The following is a 20260-nucleotide window of genomic DNA, read 5'->3' as shown; positions in this document are numbered from 1 at the left end:
TCAGCCTTCTAGTGGGTCAGGACAGCCTTCACAAAAGGCTAAGAATGTTGCAAGTAAGCCCAAGAAGAGGGGTTTTTGTCATTACTGCAAAAGCCAGGTCATCACATTGCAGAATGCAGGAAAAGGCTTGCAAAAGAGAAGAAAAACAGCTCCGGTATGGCTGTTTCAGATTCAGCTCCTCATGCATCTGACAGTGGGGATGCTGCAGCCAACTTTGTTGGACAGGATTATGCCTTTTTATCTTGCATTTCAGATTCCAGGCTGGCTGCTCCAGATGCTCGGGATAGTACAGCCACTTGTAATGATGATACATATGCCTTTTTGACTTGCAGTTATGATCCTTCCACGGATGCATCAGCTTTTAGTGTCAATGAAACACTGAATACTAGGTATTTTGACAGCGGTGCCTCCAAGCATATCACTTTTAGGAAGTGTCTCTTCACTTCCTTGCATCCACCTCCCGTTGGTAAGAAAGTCACTTGTGCCAACAACTCGTCATATTCAGTACGTGGTACAGGAGAATCTCGTCATATTCAGTACGTGGTCAGACTTTCAGATGTCTTGTATGTGCCTAGTATCACCAAGAATCTCCTTTCAGTGTCCACTCTTAACAGGGCTGGATTTCAGGTCATCTTTGAGGATGACAAATGTGCTGTCCGAGACAGAGAAAATGATTATGCCTTGAGATTATCTGGAACTCTACTGCGTGGGCTTTTTCAGCTTGATCTTTTTGAGAAAAGAGCAGCCCATGCTCTTGCAGTTTCTACTCCTACTGCTGCCATGCAGAATGCAGAGTTATGGCATGCTAGATATGGCCACATGCATTACAACAGCTTGATGACACTTCAGAAGCACTCTATGGTTGATGCATTGCCACCTCTTGAGATACCTCCTCCACATGCCTGTGAAGGGTGCATTTTAAGCAAGATGCACAGATTCCCCTTAAAAAAGGATGGTTCAGTTAAAGCTGTCCGAAAATTACAGCTTATACACAGTGATGTCTGTGGTCCCATGAGGACTCCATCATTGGGTGGTCATCTCTACTTTGTTACTTTTATTGATGATTACTCCACTTTCACTTGGGTCTTTGGGCTGAAGCACAAATCAGAAGTGTTCATGGTGTTTAAACACTTTTCAGCCATGGTTGAAAATGAATCTGGACTCAAGATACAGACATTGCGCACAGATAGAGTTGGGGAATACTTGTTTGCAGATTTTGATGCTTTTCTGAAAGGCAAGGGTATTGTGCATCAGCTCACAGTGAGGCTGACCCCTCAGCAAAATGGCAAAGCTGAGAGGAAAAATAGAACTCTTATGGAGGTGGACAGATGTATGCTAAAAAGCAAACACATGCCTCACAAATTCTAGCTTGAAGGTCTAATGTGTGCCAACTACATCTTAAATCGGTCTCCCACTGAGGCTTTGAAAACAAAAACTCCCTATGAAGTCTGGAATGGGAGAAAGCCTTCAGTGGATCATTTCCGTGTCTTTGGATGCCTTGCATATGCTCATGTGCCAGTTGAATATCGACATAAGTTGTCAGATAAGGCAATTAAGGGCATATTTGTTGGGTACAGTGCAGAAAGCAAGGGGTACCGTCTCTACAATCTTGCTACACGCAAGATCATTGTCAGTAGAGATGTGATATTTGCAGAAAATTCAGCTCACACTCAGGCTGAATTTCATATGCCTTCTTCTTCAGAGGATGTTTTTGAGGGGTTGCTACCCATTGCCTTGGGTTCCCCTGCTGATATTTCTGATGCAAATCAGAATTTACAGCCACCTCCCGATGCTCCAGTTCAGCCACAGGATGTCTTGCCTCCTCCACAGGCAGTGGAACAGGTGGTTCAGCAAGAAATTGCAAACATACATGCAGCAAAAACAGTCCCAAACTGGCTATTACAGACTCTCAAGGAGAGTAAGATTGATGCTCCATTACTCGGCAGAACTCGCAGTGCAGTAAGGCACATGGAAGGTGCTAATTCAATGGAATCAGCATATGCAGGTACTCTTCTCGATGAGGAGGAGCCTGCAACATTCGAAGAAGCAAAGGACAATGTGCATTGGATGAATGCCATACACGATGAATTGCAGTCCATTCAGAAAAATCAGACTTGGGATGTCGTAGACTTGCCACCAGGTAAACATGCCATTGGTACACGATGGGTTTTCAAGGTGAAACGGAAGCCTGATGGCTCCATTAATAGATACAAGGCAAGGCTGGTTGCCAAAGGCTATGCTCAAAAAAAGGGCATAGACTATGAGGAGACTTTTGCTCCTACATCCCGGATGACCACCATCTGCTCTGTTATTGCAATGGCTGCACATTTTGAGTGGAATGTTCATCAGTTGGACATTAAAACAGCCTTCCTAAATGGATACTTGTTGGAAGAGGTTTATGTCAAACAACCTCCAGGCTTTGAAATTTCAGGAAATGCACTTCAGGTATGCAAGCTGAATAAAGCTTTGTATGGGCTGAAACAGGCACGAGGCATGGTATGCCAAGATTCATGCCTTTTTGACCAGCAAGGGCCTGCACAATAGTCCTACTGAGAGCACCCTCTACATCAAGAAGGATGGGGGGGGAAATTTTAGTCATCATTCTTCATGTCGATGACTTATTGCTCACAGGGTCTAATGAAGATAATATTGCAGATTTCAAAGCTGATTTGCAGACCAACTTTGACATGTCAGATTTGGGGCTGCTTCACTTTTATTTGGGGATCCAGCTCTCTCAAGAGAGACGCGGCACTGTTATGTCTCAGTCCAAGTATGTACAGAAACTCTTGGACAGATTTAACATGCATGATTGTAAGCCCATAGCCACTCCCATGGAGCCGGGGCTGAAACTCACAATGCATGATGCATGAGAATCAGTTGATGCCACATTTTACAGTCAGGCTGTTGGATGCCTCATTTATCTTTGCAACACTAGACCTGATATTCAGTTTGCAGTATCTCAGGTGAGCAGGTATATGCACAGCCCAAAAACTATGCATTGGTAGGCAGTTAAGCGCATCTTCCGTTATTTGCAGGGCACGAAGTCTTTTGACTTGTTATTTCCTAGGGGGGGTGACTTGCAGATGCATGCCTACAGTGATTCAGATTGGGCTGGTGATTATGACACTAGGCAATCCACTAGTGGCAATTGTTTCTTTTTGGGTAAAGCTTGCATTTCTTGGCTGAGCAAGAAACAATCTACAGTGGCTACCTCATCATGTGAAGTTGAGTACAGGGCAGCTTTCACAGCAACAGTTGAATGTGTCTAGCTGCGTCGTCTATTTGTTGATCTTCATCTGTCATTGGAGGGTCCTTCTCCAACTCTCACTGATAGTCAGAGTGCCATTGCAGTGGTAAAGAATCCAGTGTTTCATGCTTGCGCGAAGCACATTGAGGTTCACTATCACTACGTCAGAGAGAAGTTGCATGCAGGAGAGATCAGTATGATCTTTGTGTCCACACATGACAATGTTGCAGATATTTTCACCAAAGTACTTCCACGTGAAAAGTTTGAGGCATTTCGCAGTGCCCTGAACTTATATCCATTTGGTGATTAATCATCCTTGTACATGACATTGGCACTGCAAGGGGGTGTTAGAATTATAGATATAATTCAGCAGTGACCAATGTAATTTAATAAGCTAGTTAGGGGCACTTTCCCCTCTTTAAGAGGTTTTTTCCCCTAACCGCAGTTAGTCCACTAACTATGGTTAGTGACTACTAAGGTTTTGTCACCAGGACAAAACCTTATCTCACTCCTTCAGTTGTATCACTCTCACACTCATCTATTTGCAACTAAGCTTTCAGCTCTCTCTCTCTCTCCCGTTTTCAGTTCTCACCTTTGCTCTCTCTCCCGATCTCACAGTTTAATGCTAGACACCTAGTCTTTGTAGATAAGAACATGCATACCACCCTTTGTGCTTCTTCGCACTGCCAAGCATTTTGGATGCCAAGCCTTCCAGCCATTGGAGTATTCTCAAGATTAAGTCCTTGAGCCATTCATGGCTCTCAGCTAGGGTTGAAAACAGTTCTCATCCTCCACCTCATCATCTTTGAGAACTTCCTACCCACAATCTTGAAACTCATCTACACCCTCAGACTCATCCTTAGATTCTAAAACCTTTATAATCATACTCAATTTACCTGGGACTGATTTAGCTTTGCAAGCCTTGCTGTGGTCTCCCCCCACATCTAAAAGAAAGTCCTTTCTTCTCCTTTCATCCATTAGAGAATGGGATAACTGTTTGTGAACCTCCCTATTTTCCTTATTATTATCTAGGTGTCTACCATCAGATTTAGAATCTTTGCCAAAAGTACTGGTCTTTGAGACCTTGACAGTAGGATATTTAGGAATTAATCTACCTAATGTCCCATAAGTTGGTGGAGACGACTTAGAAACCAAATGAAGTTTATGCTCACCTATGGTCTTCCTCCCACTATGATCCAAAAATAAAGAAAGCTTCTAGAATTGTTTTATATAATGCTTGACTGAAGCAATTTGAGCTAGGTCATACCAATGGCATACATATTGGTCCACAACTAAGGGAGGAAGGAAAGTATCAACCATTTCATCCCAAGTAGCTAATCCTAGTTTAAGTCCGCTGTTTACCTCTTGTAAATGGTGCCTCCACCATGTGGGGGCATATTCTTCCAAATATAGCACTGCAAATTGGATCTTTGCTGCATCACCTTGGGTTTGAGTTTGAAATAACCATTCGTCTAGCTCATTAGGTGATGTTGTCTCTCCTTTGAACTTTTGTAGAACAATCTTGTTCTTGCAAACCCGATCCTTGTCCAATCACTTTTTGAATATCCAATTGTGTATGTAGGCCATCTCATGGGCTATCCATAGATGCCACTTATACCTTGGTATGTACCTTGTAGGCCTAGTTATAGTCAGTTAGGACTATTGGTACAATTGTTTTTTTACCACCTAGGTCATTTACGACACTTAGTCCAATTAGGGAAGTTAACCCTAGGGTTTTGCTATGTTGGCTCTTGAGCCTCCACACTTCAGTTTTGCAGCAATCTATTACAGCATCTCGTTTTTCTCCTTTGTGTGAGGCATATGCACATGTGCCCAAAGAGCTTTAAAAAAAGCTAGATCATAAGTCTAGGAAATGCATCTTTTTGGATTATGGTGAAAGTGGGCGATGGGCTATCATCTTTGGTATCTAGAAGCAAAGAAGATCATACAAAGCCATGATGTAGTCTTTAATGAGAAGAAGATGCATAAGACACCCATGAGGGATATGGAAATGAGAAGAATTACTTTCCAGGATGTGAATCTACCTGCATATGTCGATAGACAGCAAGCTGTCCATGCACCGAGTGTGCAGGAAATGGTGCCACCAGGTAATCCCACATGTACCCAATCAAGGGCAGCTAATGGATCATCTATTGGTGGAAATGACGAGCCAAATGTGGCTTTTATGTGTGATTGTGCATGATGTAAAGGACGAATGAGGAGACTATGCACCATATCAATCGCGCACATAAAGGAGATTTGGTCACTTCCAACCTTTACCTGAGATACAATTGAATGATGAGATACAAGTCTCATTTTGTGAAGTTTGTGAGTCAATTCACTAAATTGATAATGGATCAATGTCTAAGGTTACTCCAAATACTACTTCCAAAAGGAAATACAATGCTTGACTCAAAAAAGGATGCAAAGACAATGCTTGCATCATTAGGAATGTATTACAAGCCAATCCATGCATGTCCCAATGATTGCATCCTTTCTAGAGTTACAAAGAAGCACTCTACAACTTATCCATAATGTGGTGCATCTAGATATTGATAAGCATCACAAGACACACAAGGGAACGGTAATGTGACAGATGCCCATCTTAACATGCATCACATACTTGTTTTGTTGTGGATCATTAGCTGACTTATGGATTGGCACTCTCTCAACCACTCCACGGATGGAATAGTAAGGATTCCTGTGGATGGAAAGGCTTGGAGACACATAGAAAAGAAGTGACCAGAGTTTGGGCTTGAGCCTTGTCTACATCTTAGGCTGGCTATGGATGATGTTAATCCCTTAGCAGTTGATTCGCGCAAGGTGGGTAGTGCTAAAAGGCTTCATGATTATTTTCGACATGCAAGGTCTGTTTCAAAAGCTTGACAGTTCGAGAAGATTGACGGCTGGCTGATCATCTCGATGGACTACAGGGATGGGAGATGGTGGGTCGCTGGAAGAGGAAGGGGTGCCCCCTTGAGCTTGTCCTCCTTGAAGTTGTTGAAATTTCTCTTTTGAATTTGACCTTTTTGTGCTTATCATATGCATGGACCATCGCATCCACATTGATGACATTTTTGGTGGATGGGTTTTAGAATTGATAACATTTGATGCCACACTATACCCAATGAAGAACCATTTACAGCCACAACTTGTACTCGTCCAATAACTAAACTTTTTCTTTGAAAATAAGACCCAAATCTTCTTATTGAAATGAAAGTAAGGAAGTAAATGCAGTATTGAGTGATGGAGTGTTCATGTCACCATGATTGTCTAATTGGACCCTCCAAGGACATCATTTGCCTTGGATTCGAAACTGCAGTGCCGAGACATTTATTAGCCCTGGAGCACTTGAGGCTGCTAAATGTGGCTTTAATATGATTCCTGGATCATTCAGCATAGCTGACATGTCAATTGAAACTGCACTATGTGTCGTGTTTTTAGAGGATGAGTTTGGGCATGTTCCTAGATTCATCTAGATATATCTTGACATGTCAATGAAGGTCTTTTCTGCTCAGTGCCATCAATCACCTCCTAGAGTCTGCTACGCTCTCTCAAGCAGACGTGGCAGATTCTGGAACACACTCTGGGGTATGCTTGCAATTCTCGTTACCTTCTCCTTCATGGGAACTTAATGAGGCAGAGTGGTGAAGGTTTGATAATTCTCAAAATTTAAGACAAAATCTTGTGCATGGTTTACAAGTATAGTAATCTATGTTCATCGTTATATATTTGAGCTGAAGCAGCCAGCAGGCTTTGAACGCTGATTTATGTTCATGATCCAATGTACACAGAGCAACATGTGAATTTACGAGGATTTGACCCTTCGTCAAGGGTGGAAGAGCTGATGAGAAAGTTAGTCAGGTTCATGGAGACGTTCATTTATCCAAATGAAATGGCATTCACTGCTCATGCTCAGTCAGAGAAACGTTGGAAAGTACACCCATTGGAGGAAAAGCTAAAAGACTTGGCAAAGGCTGAAGGCCTTTGGAATTTATGGATTCCGGTATGTTCTAATCTTTCCTAGTTGATGCTTAGTTTTCCATTTTATGAGTGTGATAACTATGCGCATATAAAATGCAAGGCTAAGACAGTCCCAATTTTGATATGGTATAGATTCCTTTACTACCTATATTAAATGTTAATTAAGTAATTTATTAGTTTCATTTCGCTAAGTGGGCAGACTAGTAGTGGATTAAAGTCAAATAAATTCGGGGCAAACCTTGGTTGATAATAGTTTGACCCTGGTTGATTGACCAATAGTCTTATTGGAAACTATGGACATGAGCGAGAAGGACCTTCCTACCACTTGAATTAAAAAGAACAGTACAATGCACACATGGATTTTTGTATGTCTGCTTCTTATGAAAAGAATGATATATGGGAATATGCTGATCTTTCACATTGAAAATCAGGATTGGATAATGTTTAGACTGCTTATGTTGCAATGGTGGTGTAATTTGAGCTTATTCTATATCTTATTTGGTCTTATCATAGCCTTGTAATGAAGACACAAAAAGTCCCCTTATGATGAAGCCGATTCGCAGGGAAGATTTGTTTGAATGCCAGAATTTATGCTTGTGGCTGCTAGACCTCTCCCTCTGATTTAATATATACCTTGGCTCTCTAGGACTCTCCCTACTTCATTTGCTATCTAATACTAGCAATGTAGCTGCTCTTTGCTTGTCTGCACCAAGTTTCCAGAAATATTGTATAAGGGTTTCAACTTTAGCCTTTTCCCTTTTCCTCACCCCTCAAAGCAAGAAACGAGAAGGAAATAAGGGGGATACTGTCCTTTTTTCCTTAAAGGGGCAGGGGGAGAAAAGTACATCATCTTTTTCACTTTGTGACATGTCAATTATCTCAAACAATTTTAAGCTCACATGGCATCCTTGCAGGCTGACAGTGCGGCTTTGGCATCAAGAGTGCTAGCTGGTGATAAAGGTCTGCAACAAAGCGAGGAAAGCAGACTTCTTGGAGCTGGCTTGAGCAACTTGGACTACGCACATCTTTGTGAAATAATGGGGCAGTCTTTGTTTGCACCTCAGGTTTTCAATTGCAGTCCACCAGATACTGGAAATATGGAGGTCTGCTCTCTTTTTCATACTTTTTCTGTCCATCTGTATTGCCATTTAATTGTCATGATGTAATTGGTAGAGTTTTCATATTTCCTCTCTATTTTTGGTTATTGCATCCTTTTAACAGTGCTACTAAAGTTTTGGAATGTAAGACTAGCCCTTTAAATCATTTTAGCTTGAAGTCATGTATGTCATTAACTTTGCCATTTGCGAATCCATTCAGTTGAGAGAGAGAGAGAGAGAGAGAGAGAGAATATTAACATCCTTGGGAGACCTCATGGGCCTATGGGACAAAGCACACACCAAAAAAACAGACTTACAACATTTGGATAAACCAGAGGGTCAAGGAGTGCACATGGCATCTGTGAGAGAGAGAGAGAGAGAGAGTCCTCTTGAGACCCTTCAGGATCTATGGGACTGGCGATCACTATCAAAAAATAGTAATCCTTTACCTCTGGTGAAGTAGAATACTATACACTGCTAATTAGTTAGTACTTGTTGGGCTTGTAATCGCCCAATGCGTAAGATCTTATTGTTTCTTGCTATGGCTCCCTACTGTTGTACCTCTCCATAAACATCACATTTGTCAATCTTGTTATGCATAGTTGTTGTAATTTCTTGTCCTATAGATTTGAGCTGAGTAGTGACAATTTCTTGTACCTTAGTCACAACCTGTGGTGTAGGAGTTGCAATACTACATTGCTGTAAAACTTCTTGGATTACCTCTTGTTTTCCATTACTCTTCATTTCTGAAATTGCCTTCTCCAGAGAAGCAATTTGAAGCTTTGCATCCCTGAGTTCTTGCTGTAAGAAATAAATCTTCTCATGTTGGTCTCCTTGGCTTTGAAATCTGTGGTATGTTAAGGCATGGGGGGAGGGTGTTGAAGCCATATCAGTATAGGATGGCTGGCGAGAGGGGAACAACTTTGTCTTGGGGAACTCCATCAGAAATGACCTGTGCAAATCTGTCTCGCCCTTTGACTATATCTAACCCCCAGGGATAGGCCAAGGGCTCAGCCTAGCCTGGGGTTTAAGAGCAAACACTTGCATAGGAGGTGCACGGTACTGGTACGATGGATTGTATGAAAGAGCGTATGGCAGACTGTACAGAGAGGGTACGGGCTGGTATGGAGGTACATGCTGGTACGGACTGAGGTTGTATGGACAATGGGCTGAAAGGGGGTGGGGACGACGGCTGTACGGCTGTACAGACAATGGACTAGAGGGTACGGACGAGGGGCTGTATGGCTGTATGGGGCGACGGGCTGTATTGTTGTACGAGTGATGGGTGAGAGAGTTGTACAAGCAATGAGAGAGAGGAAGAAAGAAAGAAATATATACTAACATCTGCGAGAGGCCTCGTAGGCCTATGAGACAAAGTACACGCCAAAAAGGTAACTCATACAAGTCACTGAGGGCTGAAGCAAAGGGTTCACTAAGACCCTTGCTGAAAGCTAAAAAGCTAAAGTGCTAAAACTAATGAATCAAATGTTGAAATGCTAGAGTAGCGAAAGCCAAATAACAGAGTGTTAGGTGCTCAGAGCCAGCACTCCTAGTACATGCTGAGGTTTCGTATATCTAGGTAACCTAGTGGCTCTCTATTGAGATGCAAGGAGCTCTTGTATTTGTGTGTGTCGAGCTGTCTCGTGGTGTGAGGGAGGGCGTGGTCTCCTCGATCTATGGATCCGGTGTGTGATGCCTCGCTTGTGGCGGTCACCTCTAAGAAGGGCTGAGATAGACCGAACCTCCATTGTGCGTGCTTTGGTCCCTATCCATATCGCACGTGGAGTGTGTGTCCCTCGTCTAGCAACATCGTGGTGGACTCTCCTACTACTAATCCATGATGCTCTCATCTCCTCAAGCTCCTCTCCCTCACCCTCACCGGCAGTTGACTCAAAGGCATAAAAGTGTGTAACAAAAGTCTGTGACCTATCGATGTCGGTGACCTATAGCATCAATCTCTGCTGCTCTCTGATCCGTTGCATCAATGTGTCTCTCTGTCGACACATCTCAATCAAGTAGAGCCCAACATAGACCTGATCGTGAAAATAGATCAGCCGTTGTGTGAAGATTTTTGAAACCCCAAACTCAACTTGTACATGTGTACATAAATGATGTTCCGTATTGTGGTAAAGTCATGGGAGCACTCATTGACTCAGTGTGGGCATCATGGATGTGTGGATATATGTGGCAATCAAGCTTTAGGCTTTGATGGAAGTGTATGTGCAAGGGAAATGATGAGCCCAAGGTGTGAGAGCACAGGCTAATCGAGAGCATGGTATCCAGAGTATGACGGGGTTTTGTTTGGGATGACATACACCTTTCATGGTTGTCCCGAGTTCTTTCTGTATGAGGGCATGAGCATTTTTTTATCGTGGTTGTCTTATAAATCCATGGGGTCGGGATTGTGTTCATCATATGTGAATGGTTGGTGGGCAATTAGATGCTAAATGCAGGTGACATGCATTTGTGTGCACATAGTCAATGAATATGTGCTTAAGTGCCTTGGTGTATGAAATTGTGGGAATCCTTGGAGAGTGGTAAAAGGCAAAGGTGACGTGGCACTTATCAAAAAGGGATGCAAAGGTGGCTACGTGAGGACGAGGCGAGGAGGTTATGGATGGCGAGGTGGCAAGATTGCAGGGAGAGAGAAGACACCAGAGAGCTTCGTGAGCTCTAGAAGAAGGGAGAAGCTACAGTGATATGGGGAGGAGAACCAGAAGCGGGGATGAGCTCGCAGGAGGGTGGCGATGGTTTGGAAGCTCCGGAACAAGGAGGCGACGCTACTACAAGAGCTGGGGGATCTCTACCGAACATGGAGGAGGAAGGAGTTGCAGAAGGAGGCATGGTGATCTGAAAATTCCGAAAGGGGGAGAGAGGTGAGCTCAGAGAGTTGTGCGGTTGATGGAGTGGCTGAACCGTTTATGAGCTCAAAAAAAGAAGCAAAGGGGAGGTTTTTGGAGAGTGGAGATCCCAAGAGAGTACACGGCTGCTGGAGAAAGTTGCAGAAGAGCTGGGAGACAGTGGGCGCAACCGGGGGCAGTAGAGAAGCTAGGTGGGAGTGGCAGAGGAGAGAAGGACCGGGAAAGAAGAGGGCATTATTCCGAAGCTTATCATCGACAAGAGAGGCGCATAGTGATAGCACAAGACAGGAAGGGATCACGAATGCATAGGGAGCGTGGGCTTGCAGGAAGATGAAGGAAACCGATCACGAGCTGGCAAGCACACGGGATGATAGCAATGAAGAGAAGGTGGAAGAGGAGCTCCTTGGCTAGCTGGGGGAGCGGAACTGAGAGTTCGTGAAGGGATCGTGGGCACTCAGAGGAGGCTGCAGCATTGGGGAACCGCGCAAGGGAGAACCATAAGGGGAGGAACTCACGGAGGGATTCTGGGGAGCCACAGAGAGAGCTATTCTGGAGGTCGCTTGGTTGGTCCTGGAGGAGTTGTGAAGACTGCATGTGACTTGCTAGAGCTGTGGATGCTGAGCTGGTGCTGCAGGGCATGCTGGGAGATCAATTCTATCGCGGGAAAGGTGAATTTTGGAAGAGGGCTGCTGTTTTCTCTGAAGGAGAGTGGTGGGCAGCCAGTTCCCAAGTGAGGGCTTCAATTTCATCGTGAAGAAGTGCTAGAATATGATGCTACAGGGTGCAGAGAAGCAAGGCAATCTCTGGAATAGGTGTTTCCTGTGTCTGGGAGGAGGGTGACGTGGAGAAAAGCATTCCAGTGGACTGGAATTGCTGTCTGGAGGTAGGTGACTTGAAGAAGAGGTTCAGGGTGCTGTTTTTTTGCTGATACTGAGAGCTACAAGCACAAACGTTTTTGCCAGGAGGAAGAATTTGCTGAAATTCGCTACCTGGGTGTAGGAAAATGCATGTTCGGTTGGTTTTTGACTAGATTTTGCCAGTAGAAGTGGGCTGTTGCTGATTTTTGAGAAGAGGGTGCCAGTAGGAGACTTTTCAAGGTGGATGCTTGCTGGAAATCAGGAAATTCAGGACTGTTTTAATAGTTGTGATTGCTACTGCCCTGCGGAAATGATTTTGAGGTGAATTAGAGCTAAAACAGGAAGGAAAAGTGTGTTTTCTGAGCTGATTAAGTGGCTGCAGCAAGTCAGCGGCATTTGCCTCAGTCTAGAAGAACTTCCAGTGGAGAAGATAGGAGGAAAAGAGGGCTGGTCTGACAATTTGCAAGGCTGGTCTAAAAATCAGAGAGGAGGATCGAAGTATTGATGATGTGCAGCCAGTTATGGTTCATCCTATGATTAGGGAAGTGATGAAGACTCTAGTGTGCTATCTACCATGTGAACAGTTTACTAATTTTTCCTTGCATGTTATCAGGGATGAGGGTAAGGGTTCCTGTATGTCTGTTTGTCATGATTTTAATGTGGAAGAGGCTGCTGGTCATACTGTTATACAGGCTGAAACTGATTATGAGCATGTTGATTGTACTTTTGACTCTTGGTAGAGAAATCCAGATATGTTGTTTAAGAAGATTATTGATGATGCTGTAGATTGTGAAAGTGATGTTAATGTTGAGGAACCTGATGTGTTTGAATATGGATATGACTTGGATGATCTCTTTGATTCAAAAATGAGTAATGACTTGCATGTGCCTGTACTTCAGCCAGTCAAGGTAGAATGTGATGATCAAAAGGTTACTAATGAAGATACTAAAGTACATATTGATGATCCGGGTGATGAGTTGGATATTGCAGCTCGTGAGAATTTGGATGATGAGCTGAACTGTATTCTTGATAATGCATTGGATGATCTGTTGGAATTGGCTTCCTTGGAGAAGATAACAAATACTTGCATACCAGTTGTGCAGGAAGGGAGTGATGGTGTGACTGATGATGAAATAGATGCTATTTTGGATGATGACGTGATAGATTTTGCATGTGTGGTTGCTGATCATAAGGTGTGTGTTTCTTGTCATGCCCAAGAGAATGAGTCAGTTGTCAGTAGTGAGAATGCATGTGAGGCTATTGTTGTTGGTCAGAGGGACCAAGATGCTTTGCCTGGCAGTTTAGGAAGCTTGACTTGGTAGAGATGCCTTTGCAAGATGTGGAGAATCTTGAAGGATCACCAGTGGTCTTGAAGCTGGAGAAACTACAGGGAAGTGGCAATGATGAGTCTACAGTGCATGAAGTTGCTGTGTTTGATGTTGATGGGATGAAAGGAAATGAGTTTATGGTGGATACACCTCATGTTGATGCTCAACACATGGATGAGTGGTCTGGCTATAGTCTTAGTTTGGCAGGTTGTCCAGAGGAAGAGTTGGAAACCAATGATGTAGGTTGCAAATTGGATGACCATGAGATGGAAGTTGATGATGAGATGTTTGTTAATTCAGTATATGATTATGAGTGGAATTCAGATGTGTCAAGAGGAGTAGAGGTGAGGAATGGTTTTTTCCATCACAAGATTATGTGAGCTGGTATGGAGGAGGAAATGCAATAGTATATATTGATGATGCCATATATAAAGAACCCAGGGGGTTGCTGAAAATGGAAGATCATGATAGGATGTATCAATGGTTATTTGACAGAGGAAAATGCTTGAAGAATTGGAAGGTGTATGCACCGAGATTTCTATTTGATCCATGAGGATAAATAGTCTCTGTTTGTACAGCTGTTTGTACAGCTGCTGGACATGAATGTCACAGCAGAAGAGTGGGGTTGCCCAAGGTGTGTGAAGATTTTTGAAAACCCCAAACTCAACTTGTACATGTGTACATGAGTGATGTTCCGTATTGTGGTAAAGTCATGGGAGCACTCATTGACTCAGTGTGGGCGTCATGGATGTGTGGATATATGTGGCAATCAAGATTTAGGCTTTGATGGAAGTGTATGTGCAAGGGAAATGATGAGCCCAAGGTGTGAGAGCACCAGGCTAATCGAGAGCATGGTATCCAGAGTATGACGGGGTTTTGTTTGGGATGACATACACCTTTCATGGTTGTCCCGAGTTCTTTCTGTATGAGGGCATGAGCATTTTTTTATCGTGGTTGTCTTGTAAATCCATGGGGTCGGGATTATGTTCATCATATGTGAATGGTCGGTGGGCAATTAGATGCTAAATGCAGGTGACATGCATTTGTGTGCACATAGTCGATGAATATGTGCTTAAGTGCCTTGGTGTATGAAATTGTGGGCAGCCAGTTCCCAAGTGAGGGCTTCAATTTCATCGTGAAGAAGTGCGAGAATATGATGCTACAAGGTGCAGAGAAGCAGGGCAATCTCTGGAATAGGTGTTTCCTGTGTCTGGGAGGAGGGTGACGTGGAGAAAAGCATTCCAGTGGACTGGAATTGCTGTCTGGAGGTAGGTGACTTGAAGAAGAGGTTCAGGGTGCTGTTTTTTTGCTGATACTGAGAGCTACAAGCACAAACGTTTTTGCCAGGAGGAAGAATTTGCTGAAATTCACTACCTGGGTGTAGGAAAATGAATGTTCGGTTGGTTTTTGACTGGATTTTGCCAGTAGAAGTGGGCTGTTGCTGATTTTTGAGAAGAGGGTGCCAGTAGGAGACTTTTCAAGGTGGATGCTTGCTGGAAATCAGGAAATTCAGGACTGACAATTTGCAAGGCTGGTCTAAAAATCAGAATTTAGAGAGCATACAGATCATGTATCTTGTCTTGAATGTAGACTTAGAAATGGATGAATGATGGCATGTGGTCACTGGTGTTGTTTGTAATAGATGAAGAGTGAGCTGATGTGGAGTGGCCTGCATAAGATGATATGCCTGAAGAAAACTACTGGTCGGTTTTATGTAATGAATATGAATTGGAATAAAGTTTGTCTTTTGTATATGGTTCTTCTCTTCTTGTAGTGTGTTGGTGAACTGTTTGAAGATGTCTACTGGGTGTGGTGATGAGGGTTGGTGGATTTGGGTTGAGAGAGATTGTGGTGCCTTCTGTTTGGAGTAGGGATGAGTATATGGAAGAGGTTGTAGTAGTTATAAAGGCAGTATAGTGCTCTATCTTTTATGCAATCACCGTGTAAGTGGACCAAACGCATGCCCCTCCTGAAGAGTCCTCTGCTCTCTGGGTATGCCTGTAGCTCTCCTACCTCAATCTGCAACTGATGTGATGAGACTCACACAACTGACCGATGGCGACCCTCAGTGCATGTGAGACTCTCTGTCCGCGAGATACTGAGGTCTAATGACAAGACCGTGCTCTGAGACCCTTAGGAAGTGGTCATAATAGAAATGGATTTTGCTGGGAAACTCTCCCCCCCAAGCCCTAGATGTGTGGAGCTGGAGGAGGTCCAACCGTATGATACGGTTGATCTCATTTTATGGGATCATCTCGGGTGGTGCATCTAGGCTGTTATTGAAAGGGAGGAAGTCTCTCCATCTGAAGGCCGTGACTACCAAACCATGTGGATACCTGTGCGTACCATGCTGTATCGACACCACTCTCTTCTAGTCGCCAAGAGGACTCTAATGCTAGTCTGGGTAGTCTCTACTAGGGTAAGGACCAAACTCTGTGGAGAAACGTCACCGTTTGGAAGATGGCATCAACCTGGAGGGGGGTCATGGCAAACTCTGCCTGTATAATCTGATGAGGGACTGAGGGCTTACTCCGAATCCTGGATCCCATGGTCACCTGTAATCTCTCAAATCGCTTCCATTCCGTCTCGCTGAAATGTCACACTCCCAGAAAGGTGCTGCGTACATGGCAGTTGGTCTCACCAGTGTGTCAAAGGGCTAGCCCTTTGTCCCGGGGTCCTGGAAGTGTGCTTGGAAGCATCGCCTCTCTAGTCGGGCCAGAGCACCCCATCCTTGTGTGAGTCATGCCGTACCCACATGGATCATCGTGAAACTTGGTCCAGTGAACACTATCCCCAAATATGTGTAGGCCCGCACTATCTCCACAGGCTCGCCCCAGTATGTGAAACTATGGTGATGGAATACTGCTGCTTGCGAGGTGTTGAAGATCATAACCTTGGTCTTCCCAAGGTTAGCTGTCAAGTCTCTCTCCTTGCAAAACATCTCCAGAGCCTCTAGATGTTTATGCAGCCCCTCTGCAGAGGATGATATGAGGACTATGGCATCAGCATACAACAATATCTGCACCATTGTGTCAGCTAGGAGTGAACCCTCGCCGCCTAGTCGATCGACAAAAGAAGTGATCTCGTCGATATAGAGCTGGAAGAGAGTTGGTGATAGGGGGCAGCCTTGCTTTACCTCAAGGGTGTTCTCAATCCAGTCTGATAAGCCTCCTGGGGCGCGTATCCTCCTTGTGATAGACTCATATAAACTCAAGACCCCCCAAATCATGATGGCTGGGAGTTGTAGTTCCTGTAACCTCCTGATCAGGCGAGAGCGTGAGAGAGTGAGAGCGTGAGAGTGAGAGAGCGTGGGAGAGAGAGAGTCTATCAACATCCAGGGAAGACCAAAGGTCCATGGGACAATAAAAAACCATTCAATACAATAGCTTAGGGAGGGCACATGGCAGCTCGCAAGGAATGCATAAAGCAACTCCAATTATTTAGAGTCCCTAAATTCTATCCTAACGTATATATAATTGGTCGTACGCCATTTGGTTTTGATTTGAATTCCTTAATGCGTGTTATTCCTCCACGGTACACTGCCCACTTTCCATCCTTCCTGGCAGCCTTAACTTGGGCTAACTCCGTTGCTTTATCCTTCAATTGAGCTCTTGTAAGTTCCTCAGCTATCCATAGCTTAGTTCCTTTCAGCTTGTAGGATTGTCGTAGGATCTTGAGTCTTAAATCTCGCAAGTTAAATCTGATAACAGCATGGCCTTTACGATGACTAATAAGGACTGCTGAAGCTTCACCATCATCCTCAGGGTTATCAGTCTTGTCATCCTCATCTGCTATCCAGTCAATGCTAGGTGTTGCTGCTTTACCACGTGCTAAAGTTTTACTCAATGAATCCTCCTCATTGTACCATCCATCTAGGAGTCCCCCAACCCCAATTCTGATTTTTAATGCATTTTCCTGTCTAATTTCATGTTCCGTAATCTCTTCTTGGTTATCAGCTTTATTCACCTCTGCTCCAAACTCCACAATTACCTCTTGCTTCACTGTCTGCATTTCAGGTTGAACCAAATCCTTGACTGTGGAGGCTGATTGGGGGGTAGGTGGGGAATCCTTGCAAGACTTTATGGCCTCATTAATTACCTCCTGCTTACCAGATCCTTCAAGAACCTGGATTCTAGCTACAGCGTCTGCCAGTTGTGTCCTTAGCTCTCTCACCTGATCTTGTAAGAACACAATATGTTCATGATATCCAATAATGGGGCAGCCGAAAAGACCTCATGTATATGTGCATAAGGAGAGGGCGTTCGAGCTGCAACTGTGGCATATTTCGCCCTGCTGGAAGGAGCTGTTGAGTTGATGGGGTTTGAGGAAGAGGATGGGGAAGTGAGGTTGGGCCATTCTTTTCTGGCCATGTCTCCTACGACCCCTTGCTGAGCTAACCCCCAACTGGGCTAGGGGTTTCAGCCCAGCTCGGGGCTAGGTGACGAAGGAGAGGCGGCTGTTGTCGGACTTGCGCCGCTGACGGACGAACCTTACGCTGCTGCTGATGAGTTGTTGGCGAAACTTGCGCTGCTGCTGCTAATGGGCCTTACACTGTTGATGGGCTTGTGGGCTGTGGGCTGTAACGGGCTAACGGGCTAATGGGCTGGTGAATTGTAAGGGGCTAACGGGCTAGTGAATGAAGGAGCGGAGGGTCTGACGAACGAAGCAACCAAACGCAGAAACAGAGGGCTGACGGACGAACGAAGCAACGGAGGGCTGAGCACTGAGCGACGGGGGGTGGGGAGAGAGAGAGAGAGAGAGAGAGAGAGATTAATGTGTACAAAAGACAAAAATGGCCTATTAGACCAAAATATGAAATACATCATGCTCATATACCTCATGTCTGGGAGCTAGAGGTGTCAAGCACACCTTTATGATAAGTAGCATAGAGAAAAAAATACTGAAAACATATCTTGGAGATGGAGAATGACAAGGTAATGTCTCTAAAACATGTATAAGATACTCATTTGTCACCTCTATTTTGCTCCATTGGTCTACCTCGTGGATGTTGTGGGATAGTCTGCTGTGAGATAGTCAGCTATTGTGGGCTGTGTAGAGTCGATCCATGATCTGCTATAGTGATTGGAGCTGTGAGTGGGCCTAGGTAGGGTCTCAGCCAGTCTTGCTGTTCTAGGATTCTCCTCATTTTTTTGTTACTGTTTCTCCAGGATGCATTGGCTTGCGATCCTCCATTCTTAATCTTTGCTTTAGTTGCACTTTGATAATAGAGGTATCCAATTTCATTTACAGATTCACCATAATTTACTTAGGTTGGGGGCTTACAACAGTCTTGGTGCGTGAATACTCTCTGCAACACCATTTTGCTGGGGAGTGTGGGAAGTATATGCTCTCTTTGAATTTCCTGTAAATTGCAAATTTCAATGAACGCTTTTGATTTACATTCTCTCTTTTTATCTGATCTAGGAGCCTTGACTTGTTTGCTAGTTTGAGTTTCAATTATGGCAACAGACTCGTTGAAATGTTTAACAGTCGAAAATGTGAGATTCACCTTGCTCACCAGGACTGATGGGATACCTAGAGTTAGGGTCCTTCGTAAGGATCCTAACCTCACGATGGACCATGCTATGCTTCAGCGCCTGGATGGTTCTTTTCTTCGCTAGAGAGTAGAGATTGCAGGCAGGCAGGACCAATGCAGGATATGCAGGACCATTGGACACTTCGCCAAGGATTGCCCGAGGAAAAAGAAAAGGGCCAAGAAGCCTTCTAGTATAGCAACCGCCCCACGGTCTCGACAGGGGGGTGGTACAGGTCCAGCACCTGCTCCTCGGTCTCGACATGGGGGTGGTACAGGTCCAGCACCTGCTTCTCAGCCTCGATAGGGTTGGTCCTCCTCAGGGTGGTGGTATAGCTCCTACTCGCGAGAGTGCTTCTCATCGATAGAGCGCTCCTTTGGTACCGCTGCCTATTTCCTCTGGTGCCTCACGACCTTAAGGGGCATCCGCCGCACCTCGTTGGGTTCCGGTTTGTTTGCAGATTCTACCTTCAGTTCACGAGGATGCATTAGTTGACTCTGCTTCAGCTTGGTCTGTCCCTCCAATCTCACCTCTCACAGTCGAAGACACTTCAGCTTCAACCTCCTCCCAAGTTGCTCCCCTGGGCCCAGCGGGTCCATCTTTATCTGGTTCAGTGCGAGACCCTCTCCTGGAGGCAGGAGAGGTCTCCGCGACTGTCTAGACATGTCTTGAGTAGTCCTCACTTCCTCCTTTGGATAGGGGGAAGGGGATGGTTTACACTATTGATCCTCTTTCCTCAAAAGGGATCCTTTGCACTCCGGGATTCACAGGACTCATTTTCAGCTCTAGCAGATGCTTCAGATTTCCTAGAGGAGGAGCTTGTGCCCTCTACTTTTGGTGAGCCAGTGATTGGGTTTCCTGTTGACAGGGATTCTTCGTCAGGTGGCAGGATTCTTTCCCCTGTTGATTTTCTGCCACTTGGTTCCATTCCTCGCTCCTCGAGCAGGAGCTATTCCCTTGTTGAGGGGTTTGTTTCTGCCACTAGGTCGGGTAAGGTGTTCCATTCTACATCCTCCCGATGAGGATTGGTAGCTGGAAAACATACAGGGGGCTAAAACATCTGCTATGCCATCAAGCCCACTCCAAAGAAATTTTTTGATCGGTCTCCTGAGCTAAATGATGCAATCCCTTGAACGGCACCAGCAAGAACTAACAAACCAGGCCGTGGTAAGGTCCAGCTTGGCTAAACCCCAAAAAAGGAGCTTGCTCTTGATGCTCTCTAACATGAGAGCAAACTGCTGCGTGGAGGAAATATCCAAGCCGACCTGGCAGCCCAAATACCTTATTGGCTCACCCCTCTGAACCCAAGTGAAACCTATGTCAAGCCCCCAATCTGGAGTGTCCTCCTCACC

At 44.7% G+C, this 20260-nt stretch overlaps 1 protein-coding gene across 2 annotated transcripts in view; it reads left to right on the top strand.

Annotated features, from left to right (window-relative positions):
* Positions 1-20260, top strand: part of IBR3 (acyl-CoA dehydrogenase-like protein) — a 122902-nt gene that overhangs the window by 97064 nt on the left and 5578 nt on the right. For both annotated transcript variants that reach the window (XR_015540449.1, XM_087369736.1), the window contains exons 10-11: positions 7042-7253; positions 8146-8334. Coding sequence is in view for 1 of the 2 variants with exons in the window: in XM_087369736.1 (XP_087225862.1) it covers positions 7042-7253; positions 8146-8334 (401 nt within the window). In the remaining variant the exon portion in view is untranslated. The remainder of the gene's footprint in view (positions 1-7041; positions 7254-8145; positions 8335-20260) is intronic.

The sequence above is a fragment of the Dipteris shenzhenensis genome, chromosome 31 (assembly GCF_047967505.1).
Source record: "Dipteris shenzhenensis isolate YYH24624 ecotype China chromosome 31, Dip_SZ_1.0, whole genome shotgun sequence".
In the NCBI taxonomy this organism is placed as follows: Eukaryota; Viridiplantae; Streptophyta; class Polypodiopsida; order Gleicheniales; family Dipteridaceae; genus Dipteris; species Dipteris shenzhenensis.
Note: the sequence above shows the minus strand (reverse complement) of the source record. Positions and strands in the feature narration are given on the sequence as shown.